This window comes from Mastigoproctus giganteus, chromosome 13, assembly GCF_048544385.1.
Source record: "Mastigoproctus giganteus isolate SK-2022 chromosome 13, ASM4854438v1, whole genome shotgun sequence".
In the NCBI taxonomy this organism is placed as follows: domain Eukaryota; kingdom Metazoa; phylum Arthropoda; class Arachnida; order Uropygi; family Thelyphonidae; genus Mastigoproctus; species Mastigoproctus giganteus.
The window spans coordinates 19,407,713-19,427,209 of record NC_143587.1 but is presented as its reverse complement, the minus strand read 5'-3'; the positions used below and the strand labels follow the sequence as shown (position 1 = coordinate 19,427,209).

General features: G+C 32.8%; 1 protein-coding gene across 1 annotated transcript in view; it reads right to left on the bottom strand.

The window, feature by feature from the left end:
* Positions 1-2,525: 2,525 nt before the first annotated feature.
* LOC150075832 (DNA primase small subunit-like) overlaps positions 2,526-19,497 on the bottom strand; it is a 64,359-nt gene continuing 47,387 nt past the window's right edge. The window contains exons 10-12 of the mRNA XM_090387904.1: positions 11,354-11,556; positions 5,451-5,698; positions 2,526-2,591 (exon numbers count right to left, since the gene is read on the bottom strand). Coding sequence (XP_090244030.1) covers positions 2,572-2,591; positions 5,451-5,698; positions 11,354-11,556 — 471 coding nt within the window. The 3' untranslated portion in view covers positions 2,526-2,571. The remainder of the gene's footprint in view (positions 2,592-5,450; positions 5,699-11,353; positions 11,557-19,497) is intronic.

Here is a 19,497-nt window from a genome sequence, read left to right as displayed (position 1 = left end):
ATTCCCTGACCTTTCCGCATCCTCCGTATTTGGTGGTGATGGGATCAAACCCCGGTCTAATCAAGAAGCGTGTATTCTGGGAGGATACCACCACCCAGAAATCACCATATCATGGCTTATTGGCCTATCCTCTGTGAGTGGGTAAGTACCTGGTGTTGCAGTTATGTCAACCCAGTTGTGAAGTATAATTTCACAATTCCAGAGACGCCAACTGGTGTACATAGTAATAGTACTAGAAAAATAAAAGGACAATGCGTAATAAACTACGAATTTTAAATTCCCTGCAGAACTGCCAATGTATAATCACAATATTTTGTTCGCAGTATAGAATCTTTAATTGCAGCAATGATAGACATACAATTAGTCCCGTCACGGCATGGTGGTGCCAGTAGTGAACTATAACAGTAGTGTAAAATTAGAATGCACTTTTGGGATTGAAAGTACTGTGAATAGTGAGGGTCTATTATATATTAAAATAATAGACCTATTAGCCTTAGTCTTCTCCAATTGTCCATATAAGGAAAGACTTTGAATGTAAGCTACAGAGCTTGGTAACTAGATATGTTGGAGTAAATTCCACATTCAGTAAAATAAATGTGGGATTTTCATTGTTATAAATGATTTCAGAACTAGGGGCCATAAGAAATTACTGGAAAAAGGGTTTAGACTGGATTGCAGGAAGTTCTTTTAGCTAGCAAGTTGTTAATTACTCAAATGTTACTTCAACCACCTGTGGAGATAACCACCCATGGTTGCCTTAAGGGTTTGTTATTGTTATTGGGTTTTCAGGAGCATTAGCAACTAAGGCCATATTGCTCCGGGATATGCGGTGGTCATTCCCTGACCTTTCCGCATTCTCCGTATTTGGTGGTGACGGGCTCGAACCCCGGTCTAATCAAGAAGCGTGTGCTATGCACTGCTGCTCCTTCCCACCTGGCTACGGAGGCGCCGTTGCCTTAAGGGATAGTTTAGACTGACTGCTTGGGAAATTCAAAGATCAGCTGGAGATAGGTAATTATATGAAGAGAGAGTCACATAGGTGGTTGATTTTATTATTTATTATTATTTTTAATCAATTAATTTTTTGGCTGGTTCAGCAAAAGCCCTGGGTTTCCTTGCACCATGTAGCTAATACTAATAACCTCAATTAGTTGTAGGAACTATATATCAAATTATCATGAGATGCCTCAAAATCAACCTGAGATCTGGCTTTAGCTGCAATGTTCCATAATGTCATTAACAGACTTTTCTTTGGAATTAATGTATGCCAAATGCTACATTGGGTTAATTATACATTTGTTAATGCAAAATATTCATGTTCCTTGAGCTGGTTGTTTACTACAGTATACCATGACAACTTACCAATAGATTACCACAGCACAGTTACATTATTCAACAAACTGAAAGTAACCTATAACCTTTTTTTAACAAACACAACTAAAATACACAACACAAAACCAACTACCTGATAGCCAATAATAGCAATGGGGCACTAAACTCCACCTGAGTTACTAATGCTATATATATATATATAAAAAACTGCTTTGAAATTAAAATATTAAAAATAAAATGTTTATTACAAAAAGTCAAATATATAGATATCCTTGTCAAAACATAAGATATATGAAGTTTAGATATATTTTCTCCCCTAATACTGTAAATAGATACTAGCACATGGTTACTATATTTAACCTAAACATGAATAGAGTCACCTAAAAAGCTCATTTAAAAAGTGGATATCATTGAATGTAATTGGCATGCAATTGGAAGGAAAAAAAACCAAACATCTTTATCTGAATGTTCATTAACTAATTTAGTAATATGCAAGAAAAATGCTCCGGTGACTCATATCTTGCTATATGATATCGTTGTTGACCACACTGTACATCTGTGTACTGTATTTTTCACATTTGATTTAATATCCATGATATGGATAGTACGTAGTTGTGTATGTGGTTTAAATGAAATTAAATCGAATTTGTTAATTATTTAATATGATAGTAAAGTACGATACATTCGAACTGTTGAACTTTTTTATATGAAAATGGTGAAAAACGATATACTTAATGATAAATGATATAATAACAGTTTCAGTAAGCACAAATTGCCCAAATAAAGTTATTTCATTTAAGTGAAATATAATGTTTTTTATAACTTTTTTTTTTTTTTTTTTTAATTTAAAACAGAAATACAGCTTTGTGAAATGTAGAAATGAAGGAATTTAAGATATGTATAGCATGATTCCATTCCTGAAAATATATCTTTTACAATTTAAAACTCAAAATATTTATTTTAAAATTTAAAACAGAAAATATATTAAATTTGCATTAAATTTATTTAAAAAAAAATCTGTAGAACACTTATTCTTGACCGCTCAAGAACAGCATCATCGCAAAAAAAATGTTCTAAAACAATCCTGAGAAACTTGAAATTTTGGAAGACAGGAATTCAAGGAGTAAAAAATATTTTTACTCTACAGTTAGCATATTGTGCATTTTTAACTGCACACGGAGTAAATATGTTGTCATATATATGTATAGTTCTTATTTACACGATCTCCATTAATTGTTTTCAAAATTCTTTCTTTAAATCTGGAAAAAAAAAAAAAAAACAAATCAGATAACAGGAAAGTTAATAAAATGAAGTAAATTTTTAAAAATATTATCACCTATATTAACTGTGTTCACAATATATACCACATTCTCTTTGATAACCAAAACTTTCTGTTAGACTTAGGATTGGTATCCCATTAAACAATTGGTAGTTTTACTTACATTCATGGTTTTTCAAGCTTCCTGTCAAATTTAATTCCATGTTGAGAAAATTTGCTGGTAACTAATAAATTATTTTCAAGAATTATCAGATAATGTTAATTTCTAGGATTTTAAAATTATTATTTTTCCATTTTTTTCAGTTAATTTGAGATAAGTCAGTGGCATCTAACTTTTTTTTGGATAGGGTCCTAGTGGTTCTGTTAGGAAGCAGGTCATTGGCTCCTTCCAACCAATTATACATTTTTCAAAATTGAATTTAATTTTTATAAATCTTTATGTTTACAGTTTAAAATTTTGTATTTAATAATTAAATTCGAAAATCCAAAAAAACACCAATAACTTCCTATTACATGGTTATAATAATACTGAGGAAGGTTCTGCACATAAAACATTATAAGAAGGCAATACAGAAAAAAAAACTAATACAGTTGTCCCCAACTTACATAAACCCGAGTTACATAACTTCAGACTTAGGTAAATTTTTTTGGTAAAATCGCAAAGATTCTGTATAATTTTTAAGAGTGAAGTTGAATAAAGGAACAATAAGTTTTTATTTTTATTGCCATAAAAAAAAATGTTGGATAATAATCTGCAGCGTAACTATAATCTAGGTAAATAACTAGAGTTAATATTTCATTTTCTGCTTTAAAAATTCTGAAGAAATATTCAACAAAATGGTTTTTTTGGTTGGCCTATAGTTTTTTTGCAGTAATATAAATGACATTTAATGAACTATTTAGGAATTAGTTACAATCCTACAACACAGTGGAGAGTTTTTATTGACTCATCAAAGAGGAGTCTCAAAGGTGTGTTGCTCCACAATGGAAATAAATATGGGTCAATCACAGTAGCTCACTCTGTGCATTTGAAAGAAACATGAGAATTGAAGAAGTTGTTGACAAATATTAAGTATGAAGAACTTGGCTGGATGGCCTATGCTGACTTTAATGTGATAGGCATGCTACTTGGACAGCAATCTGGTTGGTTGATTGGTTGATTTTGAGATTTCTTAGGCACATTGGCAACTATGGCTATAGTGCACCAAGCAATCTGGATACATAAAAATGCCTTGCTTTTTTGTGAGTGGGACACAAAATTTTAATTTATATAATTTAATTATAATCAGTGTCACAGAATGCAACCTAGTTTTGTTGTGCAGCAAGTACCAGCTCTCTTTTTCTTAAAACCAAGGCCTTATTCAGTCATAGTACTCCTTATTTACTGTCTTACCTGTTGGGACAAATGCCTTGTGGATGATTCTCTTACTATCAAAGAAAGTGAACAGCATTGCTTCTTTGATTTTTGAAAGGAATTTTTTTGTGTTTCAGGTAGCATGTTGATTGTGATTCCACATTTCATCACTTTTTGGATCATATTTGAAACACTATAACTTCTCACTAGTTACAATTGAACTGAGCAAGGAGGGATCACTTCGGAAAGCTTGAAAGCTTTACATATGCTACAAGCCCGAGCAGCTTTTATTCATTAATCCAATAGTGCAGATTGAACAACCTAGCAAAGATTTTCTATTTGTCCAACTATTCTTTCAGAATTACAAAAATTGTTTTTCTGTTACAGTGAAGTTGTTTTTCCATTATCTCAAGAGTTATCTGACGACCAAATCAATCAATGTGTGAACATTTTTAACTATTTCTGGAGTTGTTCAAAGTGTTGTTGGATGTCTGCAGTGCTCAGTGTCTTCCAGATCCTCATGCTCATTTCAAAATCTTGCAAACCAGTAAAAAACACATAAATGACAGAGTTGTTATAACAAACTTGTCAAACCAACTCATAGTCTTTGGTCACCTGCTACCTTCAACTTGAATTTGATTTGGTAGTTGTTGGCGCATCGGCTTCTGTGGCCATATTGCACCTCCCAAGGTTTTTGCAGTACTTTGATCCAAGCCCGAGGCGGGAATCGAACCCGCGACCTTTGGGTTGCCGGGCAGGTACTTTACCCACTCGGCTAGCCCGGTCGGCTCCTTCAACTTGAAATAAAATTTAATGTTTGTTCTATGTTCCACCATTTAACAAAATAACAATGTCTTAAACAATGCAAGAACACTAACACCACTGCATATGCAGTGCTTACAAATACATAAATGACTTTGTAGAGGGGAGAAGTCTGATAGTCACTTACCATGATACGTTGCATCATGATTTTTTAGAACTTGTTAAATCGTGTCTATTTAAAAAGACTATGTCTGGTTGAACCTTAAGTACTTTCTACTTGCCTCAGAAGGCCAAACTTTTGTATGTAAATACCCTTACAATATTTATCAAAGGAAAAATTCCAAAACTCCAAAATTTTTAGCATGAATTTTCATGACATAACATGAAATTATAGCACTGATTTTGACAAGATACACAAATGTTATGAAAGAGAGATTTCATAAAAGTTTCTACCCTTCTTTCATACTACAGTTTTCCACAATGCTCTCTTTTGCAGTGATTATTAATAAAGCCCAAGGTCAATTGCTAAAAGTTGTAATGTTCATTTACTTAGGCATTGTTTTCTTGTGGTCAGTTTTGATATAGCATGCATGAGAATCAGTGACTGAAATAATCTGTATATTTTTCTTCAACATGCAAGACAGTCTACAAGGAAGCAATTTAAAAGGTTTCTCAGAATGTTTTTCAAAAAATTTGATAAATAACTTTGATGTTCTAACTTACCACTTTGCTCCAATAACTGTCCCTTCCAGGTTGATCCAAGTCTACGGACAAAATCTTCAAAAACTTTCATTGATTCTTTCAAACTTGTCTTCTTATAGTCCTTTATCTTCTTTCTTTGAGTAGGTATTGTTTTTGGACTGCCATTATTTTCTGGATTGCTTTCATCCATAGGCTGATCGCTCGTCTTTTCTTCTTTGTCCATAAGCTTGGCTTGGGCATCAAAAGCATTAATTTCTTCACAAAGCTGACTGAAAATATAAAATGTTTGACAATTTTTTTCCCATTGTAACTGTATTAAAGAAGTCTCTTGTATTTTGTGTTGATTAACCAGAAAGCGAAAAAGAATATTTTTATGACCATATTAGAGAAATTAATTATTTTGATGAAACAATTACTGGATGAAGAGAAACAAATTTTACATTAAAGAAAACTGCTAAAATTCCTCCTCTTCTGTAAATTGTTTATTGGACAATATATTATCTAGTTTCACACAGAGCTTTTATATAGAAATTATTAAAGGTAACTTAGATTTAATAACTTTTGTCATAGCTACTAAAACAGCAGTTATCACTTAACAAGCAGTAGGCAATGATATTAGTAGACTTAGCAGTTGCCAAATGGAAGGCCAGTATATCAACATTTAAAATGAATTTTGTTACAGTTAAGTCTGATGTACCAGTTTTACTGGTACATCAGACTTAACTGTAACAAAAATTATTTTCAAGTTTGATGTACCAGTAAAACTGGTACACCAGACCTGAAAATAATCTCCCTAACCAGGTTGTTTCAAGCAAATAATCTCTTTAGTTGTAGTTTGGAAATTGGCTATTCACATTTTAGAGAGGAAACACTGAGCTAACTGGTCATTCCTTTACCTCAGTGTCGGCTTGAATTTTGTATTTTGTGTTGATTAACCAGAATTTTGCTTGCTTTGGTTCAGTGATCAATGACATTTCACTGCAGACAAGAAAAAACAAAATCTGAAAAGATCACACAATACAGCAGCACTTTAAATACATTTTCTGGTAAAAATCTTCAAAACCTTCATTGATTCTCTGAAATTTGTCTTCTTAATAGCCATTTATTTATTTATTATTTTTTTTAGAAGGCATTATTTTTATTTTTATACTGTATATGGATAATGTTTGATGTTAGATATTTATATATACAACAGCAGGTGCTACTTATTGGGATCACTTTGGGACTTTGCTGAAGTGATAATGATAATAAATAATAACTGATAAAACAAGAATGCTGCAGTTCTGCATTGTTTATTGATGCAGAGGGGAAATGTGTGCATAAAAAGGAGGAAGAGGACAAAAAAATAAAACATGAAAATCAAGCAATAAAAATACTTTAATTTGACTGTCCACTATTTCTTTGAGAAAGCCAACAATAAAAATGAAACTGTCATATTGTTTCTGGAAATACAAATCATTAAAAACAAATAAAGAAAATATTAAAATCAAAAATCAGAATAGAGTTAATGCTCTATTCTGATTGGTAGGAGTACAGATACAATACTTCTTTCACAGAATTTAAAATGCCAACAAACTATTTTAACTAAACAAAGCAACAGCAGCAACTGGACATGCAACTTAAATAAAGTTTCTGTTTATCCTTGGGATAACCACATGGTCAGAGGAGTTCACAATATAGAGAATGCAAGGAAGAGCATTCTCTGTATTTAGCAGCCATGAATTAAGCGATGGTCACTCAAAGCACATGTAGTTATCCACCCTCACACCTGACCACTTTGCCACAGAGACCTTGTCAGAGTTTAAGAACAAACCATGATGCTATATAATCGCTTCCACTGCACATGAATAAACTATGATAAGGCAAAAAAGTGATAATATAAACTGAATTACTGATTACAATAAACAATTTTTTCTACATATTTGCATATCTCTGATAGGGACTTCACAAAAGTTTACGAATGATAATCCATGATCACAACATGCAGCATGCACTGTATTATGTAAATATCTAAAGATGAAACATCATCCCCTATTCAATGTTAGATGATTTTCTGTAAGCGAAGCATTTAGTCACAACACAAATGTTTCTTGTAGTTCTTCCAAGTTTTTCCTTTTTTTTTTTTTTTTTTGAAATATTCTTATCATATAATAATTCTTTTATTTTTATCCATCTGTAAACAAATGGGGGTTGCCTCATTTTGTAATGTGAAGTTTCAGATGCTGATAAAATTCAGTATATTTATTCTTGATCAACTAGGTAGCATGTCATTGGTCACAAATACAGAATTTCCTCTAGAATTAAGGTTATTCGATCCTCACAAGCAATCAGGACTATAATAGCATCTTTGGACATAGGTGCATGACTGCTTTTTTGTAGTCTCATCTTTTTTTATGAGTATGTTTTGCTATAATTACAGATGTAGATATGTAATAACGACACAATTTAATAAATGGTTAGATCATGTTCTATGTAAAGGCCTGGGTACTTCATTCATGTCAATACTATTCATACATAGTTTTGCTACTCGCAGAAAAAAAAATAAAAAAAAAAATATATATATATACAGGGTGTCCAGGCTAGAGGCATCCAAAAATAACGGCTTATAATGCAAGAACCACTCATTATATTTTCTCAAACGAAAGCACAATCGATAAGAAATCTCTCCAAGATTTCTTTCATCACATTTTGCTGCATTTGGGGTACGAAGAATCCTCACCAAGTGATCAAAAATGAAAGGGACACACCAAAAGTCAATGACTGGTTAGAAGTACACAAAAATGGTGTCATCAGTCCATTTTTTTTTATAGATAAGACTATGAGAAAAAAAAAAAGCATGGGGCTTTATTAAAGACTGTGTGTACCAGAGAAAAGTTCGGGATTTGGACGATTTGAAACAGTGTATCGTTGAAGCAGTTGCTCTAATAATGCCTCAGATGCTGGATAAAACTTGGCAAGAGCTCGAGTACCGTTTTGACATCTGTCGAACTACAAAAGGTGCCCATATTGAATGATTTACCAACCTTCATAAAAATTTGGTGAATTACTCTGTATAATAACAAAAAAAATATTTTAATACACCTTTTAGATGCTGAAATATGTGTGTGTATTTTTGGATACCTCTAGCCCAGACACCCTGTATATATGTATATCTGTACAATGTTAACCCATATATAAAAAAAGGGTAAAATGATTAATGCTACTAATTTAAAAACAAACACTGAAATTAAAAGATAAATCTTAAATACAATATAACAATACATGCAAATCCTCAAAATGTTCTATAAAAATGAAGAACAAAAAAAAAAAAAAAAAAAACCAACCAAATCATTTTCATAAAAAAAAAAAAAAAGTATTTTTCTACATCTTATGTTGAAAATATGTTTCCATAATTGATATGGAATGAATTTAGAATTACCGATTTAGATTGACTCAAATTAATAGCATAGCTTAATTTTACGTAATTTTTACTTAATTTTACTTAATAAACTGCAGATTATACAAAAGGTGAGTAGCATAAAATTAAGCTACACTATTAATTTGAGATAATTTATATGGTTAAAATAAATTATCTTTATGTGATGTACCATCAAAGGTTACAATCATATGTACATGGTGCCTATCATGGTAATAAGACAGGTTAGTAATATAATTCTCCCTGCCATGTGCTATGTTAATATCACATTAGTACAAACTATGAGCCTACTTCCTCTTCTTTTTTTTAACTTGAAAATATATGGAGATATTATAAGTGTGTGTGTGTCTATGTTCCCAATGCACAATTTGCCTTTATTTTATCACCCAGAATCGTTCCTATTTGAAGTAAGAAATTATAACTGCAATATTGTTCAGAAAAAAAAAAAAAAAAAAATGAAATTCCAATGAAAGAAATTAAAAAATATATCAGAGAAGATACTGATATCTGCAAGTAATCTATACAGTGAATTTGTTCTAATTGTTTATATCAATTTGGGTATTATCAAAAAATAAAATGACATTGTTTGTGACAACAATATTGGCAAATTTGGCAAGTTTGTTTGTTATTTGGTTTTTAGGAGCATTAGCAACTAAGGCCATATTGCTCTGGGATATGCGGTGGTCATTCCCTGACCTTTCCGCATCCTCCATATTTGGTGGTGACGGGCTCGAACCCCGGTCTAATCAAGAAGCATGTGCTACGCACTGCTGCTCCTTCCCACCTGGCTACGGAGGCACCTGGCAAGTTTGTATTGGAAAAACACAATACAAATTTCTATTTGAAAAATGTAACAAAAACCTTATTGAACTCTATAAAAAAAAAAAAAAAGCTTCCTAAGGCAGACTTTTTCCATAGCTTTTATGAAAAACCATAAATATTGACAGGTATATACTTTATCAGTTATGATAACCCTTGTTTACACTTATATCTTCTTTCGTCTTCTCACCCTCCAATCCATGCACGGTACTAAGTACTATAGGTTCTAATACCTCTCATGTTTGGGGTTTCCATAAAAAAAAAAATCCCTCCCCTACTTCATTATTGTGTTTGTTGTTTGGTTTTTAGGAGCATTAGCAACTAAGGCCATTTTGCTCCAGGATATGCGGTGGTCATTCCCTGACCTTTCCACATCCTCCTTTATTTGGTGGTGACGGGCTCGAACCCTGGTCTAATCAAGAAGCGTGTGCTACGCACTGCTGTCCTTCCCACCTGGCTATGGAGGTGCCACCCTACTTCATTATGCTCCACGTTTCTATGGATACCAACCAAGTATGAGCTATATTTTCAAGAATGGATTTTGAAAGATTTACTTTTTTCAATACAATTTGCAATGGCTGAAGCTGCATTCATTCCAGTAGTAAGAAAAGAGTATCATCAACTAGTCGGTAGCTTAAGCAAACAAACTGGAAAAACCATAAAATCAAATATTGTAACTATTTTGCTTCAGTCTACATAGAAAGAATGAACTGAAGTCTTTTTGGTATTAGTATTAGCCATATAGTACAAGGAAGTACTACACGGCTAAATAACTAAAGAAAAAAAATAATAAAATAAAAAATAGTGATAATAAATAAAAAATAAATATACAGTGGATTCCTGTTATTTGGGCCACCGGTTAATCGGGGCAGCCATTTATTTGGGGCAAATCTTAAAAAACAGAAACCAACCCTCCTATTTTCGCTAATTAGAATCGCTGTTTAATAGAATTAAAATTCAAGTCACAAACGTGATCACAATGACCGGCGCTTACTGCACATCGTATAGTGAACGGTACTTTACTATGTTGAGTTCGTCGTAATGTGATTTGATTGCACAGGGAAACAAATGGAAAGGGGGGGGTACATTGTATTTTTAACTATTTACGTGAAACTTCGGATAATTGGGGCAGCCGCTTAATCGGGCCAAAATGCACTAGTCCCGATGTGTCCCAAATAACCGGAATGGACTGTATTAAAAACAAAAATATTTTTCTCTAGTATAACAGCTTCATACTTCATATGTATTTTCTTAATGCTGCATTTCAATTTATAAAAGACCTTGTACTAAATATAATCATAGAGCATTTCTTAACTAGTGATGACCAGGGTATTTTTAAAATACTGGACCATTAAAAAGATGTCAGCATGAATGACACTTTTTTTTTTTTTTTTTGCAATGTAGATACATTGCCATATTTTTTCTAGTTTAAAAAAAAAAAACAAAAGCAAACAAGTTTTACAAACTTCTGATAATCTCTACTTAATTTGTGTTATAGAGTTGCCTCTATTAAGGCTCATAATTACTGGTTGGTACAACAGCATTATTAATAATTAATTTGTTTATTATAAGTAAGTAATTATTCTATTACTTAATTATAATAAGTAATTATAAATTTAAAAAAATATATTTTTTAATTTATCGTAAACTTTATTAAAAATTAATGATAAAAATAAATACTTCCACTTACTTGATTGTTGGAACTGAAAATGGATCAAATTTATTTACATTTTCTATGCTGAAAGGTACACAAATTCTACCAGTTTTTGGATGGACACAGAATGGCGACTTCAGTAAATGATTGATTCCTTTTGTAACATTAATATCTAACCTAGGATAACACAACTGCAACATAACTTCATTTACAAAGTGTCGATTCTTCCAGCCATCTTTCTGTGGATGATAAGAAATGTTAAAATGCAGCAGAAGAACATATATGAACTTATACATAAACATATGTAAGTAGACAATAAAAAAAAAAAAAAAAAAACTTCACCTAAATTATCATTATGCAAAAACAGAAGCATAAAAAGGTATGTGAAATACAAGAGAAAATGATTCTAATCCATTCTACCAAGTAGCTTGAATGTCTTATTCAGCAGTACAGTAAACCCCTGCTATTTGCGGTCGCTGATTTAATATAAAATGAAACCTAAAAAAGATGTGAAGTTTAAAGCGCCGTGAACATTTTCCACCATAAAAAAACATGGGCATGGCTAAAATAATCTTTCCCGGTGAAAACAGCACTCAGTGGGTGGGGGAGGGGGGGTGACAAAATTGTGAGCGTGGATGTTTCTCACTAATCCTTGTTCAGTATATGTTATGCGCTTGTCATGGAAGGTTTCGTCGTTTGCTTTTAATTTATATGCTTATAAATTGATATGCTTATAAAAGTGATAAATCTACCGTTTTGCAGTGTAAAACAGACTTTTTCAAATGTGTTAATGGAAGAAAGTGACTTTATTGTGGATAAGTTCTTTCTAACCCCTACAAAAATATGGCTACGAATAACAAGAGAAATGTGAAAATATCAAAGAAGGTGATGACATTAGCGACTAAAATTGAGTTATTAGATAAAATTTCTAATGGTGAAAGTGTCTCCTCAGTGGCAAAACATTATAAAATCAATGAGTCAACGGTACGATCGATCAAAAAATCGGAAGAAAAAATCCGCCGTAGTGTCTGTGAAAACGTGCTAATTGCTTCAAAAATTTGCTCTGTAACTCATGATGTTAAATTAGAAAAAATGGAAAAAGCTTTAAATCTGTGGATAGAAGACCGAACTCAAAATAAAATTCCGTTAAGTTCACTCATCATTCGTGAAAAGGCAAAAACTCCTTTATCAACACTTTAGCGAAACTGGTGATAGCACTGGCAGGATAAGTTTTTTAGCTAGCAAAGGCGCTGGTTTGAAAGATTTGTTTGAAATTTCTAATAAATATTACATTTCATATTAAATTGTTTCTTATTTTCATTTCGATGCCATATGCTTGTATTTCACTATGTACTGTCTATGTACATAGTCATATTATGAAGGTACATATAATACATACATAGACAAAATTTTAGACTAGTTTTTCTTATATATTTCATAGTTTGGAACGGAACCCCTTTATTACTATGGGAGCCATAACTCAGTATTCGCAGAATTTCTCGGGAACGTAACCCCCGCAAATAGTGGGGGTTTACTGTATTGTCATATTCTTCTCAGTAAAATGTATTGTTGATGAAGAATTATTGTTGCATAATTCTTCATCAAACAGTGATGCTAATGATACCACTATGATTTCATAGTGGTATCATTAGCTTAAAACTTTTGCTTCATTAGTAATTAGGTGTATAGGAACCATTCACATATATCTCTGCAACCATTCACATATATCTATAGGTAGTTTTCAATTTTACGAGTTAATTTGTTCCTAGGGTGTGCTCGTAAAGCAGGAATTCATTTTCCATAGACATAATATTAAAAACAGGGGTTACATTCCCAACAATGAAATTTGACCACAGTAATGTTAAATAAAGGTCAACAAAACAATAGTTTATGCTTAAACAACGATTTATTTATCCAAAGAAATGAAAACATAGCCTTTAAAATTTATGTCACACAAACGTTAAAGAATGTTTATTCTTCATCATAATCATAATCAGTCGATGATGATGATGAAGAATAATGAGACATGTTTGCTTATGATCTCATATTTTGTTTCCAATTGCTCTTTACTGTTTCTTTTTATTAATATCACTTTCCATAGTATTACTTCATTTTGGCATACTGTACGGTATTAATAAGCGGGATAATCTGAAATAAGACAAGACAGTGAAAATGAAGAGCAACACAACCACTCGTTGTAATATCAGCGTGGTAACTGCTTTATATTATGTGAATAAGTGAGATGCTCTCGACTGACACACTGCCTGAACAAATGCACGCACAGTAGAATGCGTAGTTATACAATACTACAGAAGTACTGTATAGCTACAGGTGTGGCTTGAAATGCTGTATTTATGAAAGTTTAGCATTTATTTATTGCAATTAATGTTCATATTTTTGATCTTGTTGATACTTGATAGTTGAAAAAAATAACTCGTAGATCTGGGAACTTGTAAAGCGGTAACTGCCTGTATATGTAATAAAATACAATCATGACAATGAAAAGTACTTCTTTTGGTATAAAAAATAATTTTTTAACTTTTTCTTATATTCAGCCTTCCAATATTTTATATACCACAGAAATGACCTTTATATGACTATGGCAAAAAACAGTGGTAAAAAACAGTTGTTTATGTTTGTAAAAAATTATATATATATTTTAAACATTAGCCGAAAAATGCAGAAAGACCAAGAAGACTGAGCTTAGATGTTGCTGGTGTAGTACAGTGTTTAGGTAATGTAAATAAAGTAAACTCTAAAATCCAGCACTCATATCAATGATTGCATTTACATTTAAGAACCCATGCAAAAAGAGTGATATTTCTATATTTATAAGATCTTTGCAGGACTATCATGTCATTTAAACTGTTTTTGCAGCAAGATTTAAATGTAGATAATGAAATTATCTTAGTTCTCACAATAATACAAACTTGCTTTTGTAATGAGTTGGCATGCTACTGCACTACTTTCAAACAGATGGCCTTGCTAAAAAGTTAATCAGCTGTTTTATTAAAAAATAAAACTGCTAACTGCTACGACAGCTGGTTTCAGGACTAACTGGTCCAACATCAGATAGTGGTGGATTCTAGTAGCATCTAGACAAAACAGTTGTAAAGAACTGTTCGGTGTAACCTGCCTTTATGTAGTATACAAAATCAAAGTTTTTCAAAGTTGTAATATAGCTAAAGCCACAGTACCTGCTTTATCTAAGTATTATCACTAAAGGTCATCTGCTATCTATTGAGGTCTAGTTAGTCCTGAAGCGGGCTGTCAAAATGGTCTCATTTTTTAAACAATGGCCAATTAATCTTTTGGCAAGACCTTCCATTCCCCAGAAATCCTCTCCACAGTTTTGCTGATGATAGCACATTGCATTCCACCTTCCAGTTTGAGAAACCTTGCTCTGCTCAAAAAGATAAGAATTGTGGAGATTCAATTTCTTGAATATTCACTACCAGTTTCTTAAATGCTGACAATCCTTCAATCCAATCCAATTGATTTCAATCCTTCTAAAACTCAGTTCTGTCTTATATCTTGCAAAAAGGATTCTCCTGCTGCTATGCATATCTTTAATGACACTCAGATTCTAGACAAGATCACACATCTCTATTAGGAATTACCCTGACTTTTAATCTCTCATGGAATAAACACATCACAAATATTGCTTCCTCTGCAGAAAAAAAACTGGGTTTTCTCTTTTGCTCTTGGTGTCACTTTTATTCCAAACAGCTGTTCACTCTAGAAATCACAAAGCCTCCTGACCATGGAATATTGTTCCCATATCTTTGGCAGTACCCCCAAAACCTCTCTCAGGCTTCTAAATTCCATTCAAAAGAGGACAGTTAGGTTAATTAATGACCCATCTCTAACAAAGTCTTTCTACTCTCAGTCTCATAGATGTTCTGTTTCTGATGCATGCCTTTTCTATAGATACTTCCATGGGCATTGCTCTTCTGAACTGGCTTCTATAATTCCTGCTCTCTCTTCCAAACCAGTCTGAACTCGTGCTGCCACCAGTCAGCATCCTTTTAATGTCCAACTTCAAACTCACAGAACCAACTTTTATTTTCATATGTATTTCCTGAAAATTACAATCAACAGAAATTCAAGTCTAATGTCAACAAGTATCTTCTTTCATCTCAACCTTCAACCCATGCACGGTACTAAGTACTATAAGTTCTAATACCTCTTGTGCTTTAGGTTTTCATTAAAAAAAAAAATAATAAAAATCTAGGTTATAGTTAGCTAATCTCAGGTGGAGAGAGTGCAGGGTTTTTCAGCCTGCACATCATGCAAACTGTCTGTGAATACACATTTGTACAGGCATAATATACAATGGCACAATGGTCTACGTTACTGATGTGCCTAAACACCATACAAGATCAATAAGATCACCTGCTGTTTTTTCCCTCTGCTATAATGGTGGTAAAAGCAAAACTTAGCAATCTTTGTTACCGCATGTGAGAAATTGAATTTTTCCACCGTACATTATTAAAAACAAAATGTCATGTAAATTTATAATAATTATAATAATAATAATTATTTATAATATTATAATAATTATTCATTTAGAAGAATAGCTAATTTTTTTCTTATTCTCCATTGCAAAAGTATTTTTTCACTGAAGGACTTCCATTGATATTCTGTCAACACTTGCTGTGATTTTATTTATTGTCATTTGTTTATATTTAGCAAATTGAACTGTTATTTACATTTTAACCATAAGTATTATCTTTTAGGCAATGTAACTTACAGACATAAATAAGTTGGTGTTACTACTCAATGAAGCATAATTCTCCAAAAAACTAGGCAGACATTTCTAAAATCTTGAAAATTTAAAATGTGGCACCTATCAATCCCCAAGGGATTTAGATTTTAGCATATATTTTAACCTTAACCTACATAAGATCTAAATATATGTTTATTTCCATTTGAAAATTATATACATATTTCCACCTATATCTTTATTATCATCCATATTTCCACCTATATCTTTATTATGCCTGGGAATTTCTCATTTCTCATTGGAAATGAGAAAGTCCCAGGCATAATTATATGTATACCAATGTAGACCAATGCATAGTTATATGTATTGGTCTGTAATGAAACTTAAAGATGCACATGGAAAGGAAAGAAAAATAGAAAATAACAAAAAGGAGCCACATAAGGGTTAACAGGTTTTTAACACTGGTGAAGAAATGTCATCAAGTTCTGGATACTTCTTGGCATTGAGATTGTTAGGGTTTCTTCAAATTTCTTTCCACTGAAAATACCAAGGAGGGCACTGAAGAGAAAGTGTTAGTATGGTGGGAGATTTACCAAGGTAATCAATACAAGAATTAGAGGAAAAGTAAGATGCTAATAAGTCAGTTTAACTTTAATATGCAATAGAACTATCAGAATGTAATAGACTGTGGATATATAGAGTGAAACTTCTCCTAACGGACATCTCTCTACAACGGACATTTTCAAATTCCCCAACTCACCTCCATTGGTTTTAACGTGTTTGCAGCTTCTGTCTAGCGGACATTCTCTGTAACGGACGCGGACAGGCAATCTGCACTGTTTCGTTTAGATTAGCACTTAATTTGATCTCCCCATAACGGACAGCGGGCGAGCTCACGGCCCTTTTTCTAGGAACGTTTCTTCCACGTATTGCCTCAATCGTGTGTTTATTTTCTATTTCCGATTCTCTGAATTTTATCAAGGTTTACGTTGCGGTTCTAAACCCTTTTTCAAGAATTTTAAGGCACGTGTAAAACTTCTGATGAATTCGGTGTGTGCAGGGGTGAGGAATATGGTCGGCCTTTCGTCTTTTCAGTTTCAGTTTTCAGTTTTGTTCAGTGTCGTGTGAAGTGCACAATGTCTTCTCGTAAACATTTAACTTTAAAAGATAGTTGAACTCATTAATGCGTATGATCGGCAAAAAAATAGTGTTTGCAATCTCGCTGTAAAATTCAAAATCGGGAAGACGCAGGTAAGCGACATCCTAAAGAAAAAAAATGAACTGCTCAAACAATTTTGGCAACACGTAAATGATCAGGGTCAAAAATCATTCCCGAAAACTGTTGGACTTCAAATTTGTCGCGCACGTGCTAAAAAAATTCCCATTAATTGGCCTATTATTAGGAAAAAGGCTTTGGAGGTTGCGAAATCTATAGGAGTAAAGGAGTTCAAAGCTTCTGTGGGATGGCTAGACAAGTTCAAAACTCGGCATAAAATTTCTTGGAAAACCGTAAGTGGTGAAGGTGGATCTGTTGATACTGGGGTTGTAACAGAGTGGACCGTCAAATTGGAAGATTTATGTCGTGATTTTGAAGCTAAGGATATTTACAACTGTGACAAAACAGGGTTGTTTTTTTAAAGCTCTTCCTGAAAACGCAATGAGTCTAAAAAACGAAAAGTGCCAGGGAGGAAAAATTTCTAAGGAACGCTTGACTGTACTATTGTGTACAAATATGCTGGGAGACTTTGAACAACCTCTTGTTATAGGAAACCCACAAAATCCTTGTTGTTTCAAGGGCATAAAGACTCTTTTGGATGTTGACTGGAAGTCTAATAAAAAAGCGTGGATGACACGAGATATCATGAGCGAATGGATAAGTCACCTTAACCAAAACATGATTCGTCAAAACAGAAAAATTATTCTTTTCATGGATAATGCTGCATCTCACCCGCACATTGAATTGTCCAACATTCAAATCATTTTTCTGCCACCAAACACATCTGCAGAGTGTCAGCCCTTGGATCAAGGGATAATAAAAAATTTTAAACTTCACTACAGAAAACGTGTTTTAAGATATCTCATTGCAAACATGAACGATGTAACATGTGCGAGTGACCTTGCAAAGAAAATCAGCATCCTAGATGCGATTCAATGGATTTCCTCTTCAGTAAACGCAATTAGAAAACAAACTGTCATGAACTGTTTTGTAAAGTCTGGCTTCTCAAATGCAAAAATTGAAGTTGTGAACAGCAATGTGGAGCACCAAGAAGAACAAGAACTTCAACATCTATTGATAATGTACAATACTTCCGCTACAAGTGACCCTGGCTACAAAGACTCAAACCTCACTACAGAAGATGGTGCTCTAGATATCAACGACATTATCATCGATATTTTTCAAGAAGTTCCTCATGAGGATGAAGAAATGGAAGGAGGTCATTCTGTCGAAGAACATATTAACGACGAACCACCGATGAAAATAGAAGCGCTCATACAAATCAATCGTTTAAAAATGTTTTTCGCCACTGAAGAAGATACTGAAGGACTTTCGATGGTTTCTTCACCCCAAACAAATGTTGAAAACAAAATTATCAGCCGGAAGAAGGTGCAGAAGAAAATAAGTGATTACTGTATGCATTTTTCTTAAGATAAAGTCATAATATGCATAGCACAATTGTATGTATATTATTTACAAAAATATTGTGCAAAATCTGTATATAATTTAATTTAATTTTACATTAAAAGTTTAACGATTTTTCTTTATCTCTTGTGTATGTAATTGTATATTATTTACAAAAATATTGTTCAAAATCTGTATATATTTTAATTTAATTTTACATTAAACGTTTAACGATTTTTCTTTCTTTCTTTTTTTTTTTCTCCCTCAGACTTCTTGTTAGCGGACACTTCTCTCTAACGGACACATTTTCGTTCCCCATGGCTGTCCGTTAAAGGGAAGTTTCACTGTAAATGGACAGAAATTGTGACCAACAGTTTTCAAGAGTCCAGAAGGCTCACCTACCATTTGTACAAGAAGAAAGAAACTATGAAAATCCACATAAGTTTGCAGGTAAGTTAGAGATTCTAAAATAAATTTTGTACAAGATTTAATTAGTTTAGGAATGTTTTGTTGCCAGTTGGTTAATGTGCTGTGTGAGAGAGAGTATTGTAATAACACACTTGGAAGTTGTGGTGCCGTAAGTTCTATATAAAAATGAAAGACTGCTGTAAAGGCCTTAAGGTTCGTATACCTTAGGTCTCCAAGTATTTCAATGAGCCAAGTGGTATCAAATGCCTTTCGGATATCTATACTGAAAATAGCCATATGCTCAATTTCAATGTATGCATTGCATACGTTAGACTTTGCTTTGGTCTAAGGTCTATAGCGGACCTGTTTTTACGGAAATCAAAGTGATCATAGCTTAGTATATGCCTTAATTCTAAATACCAGGCA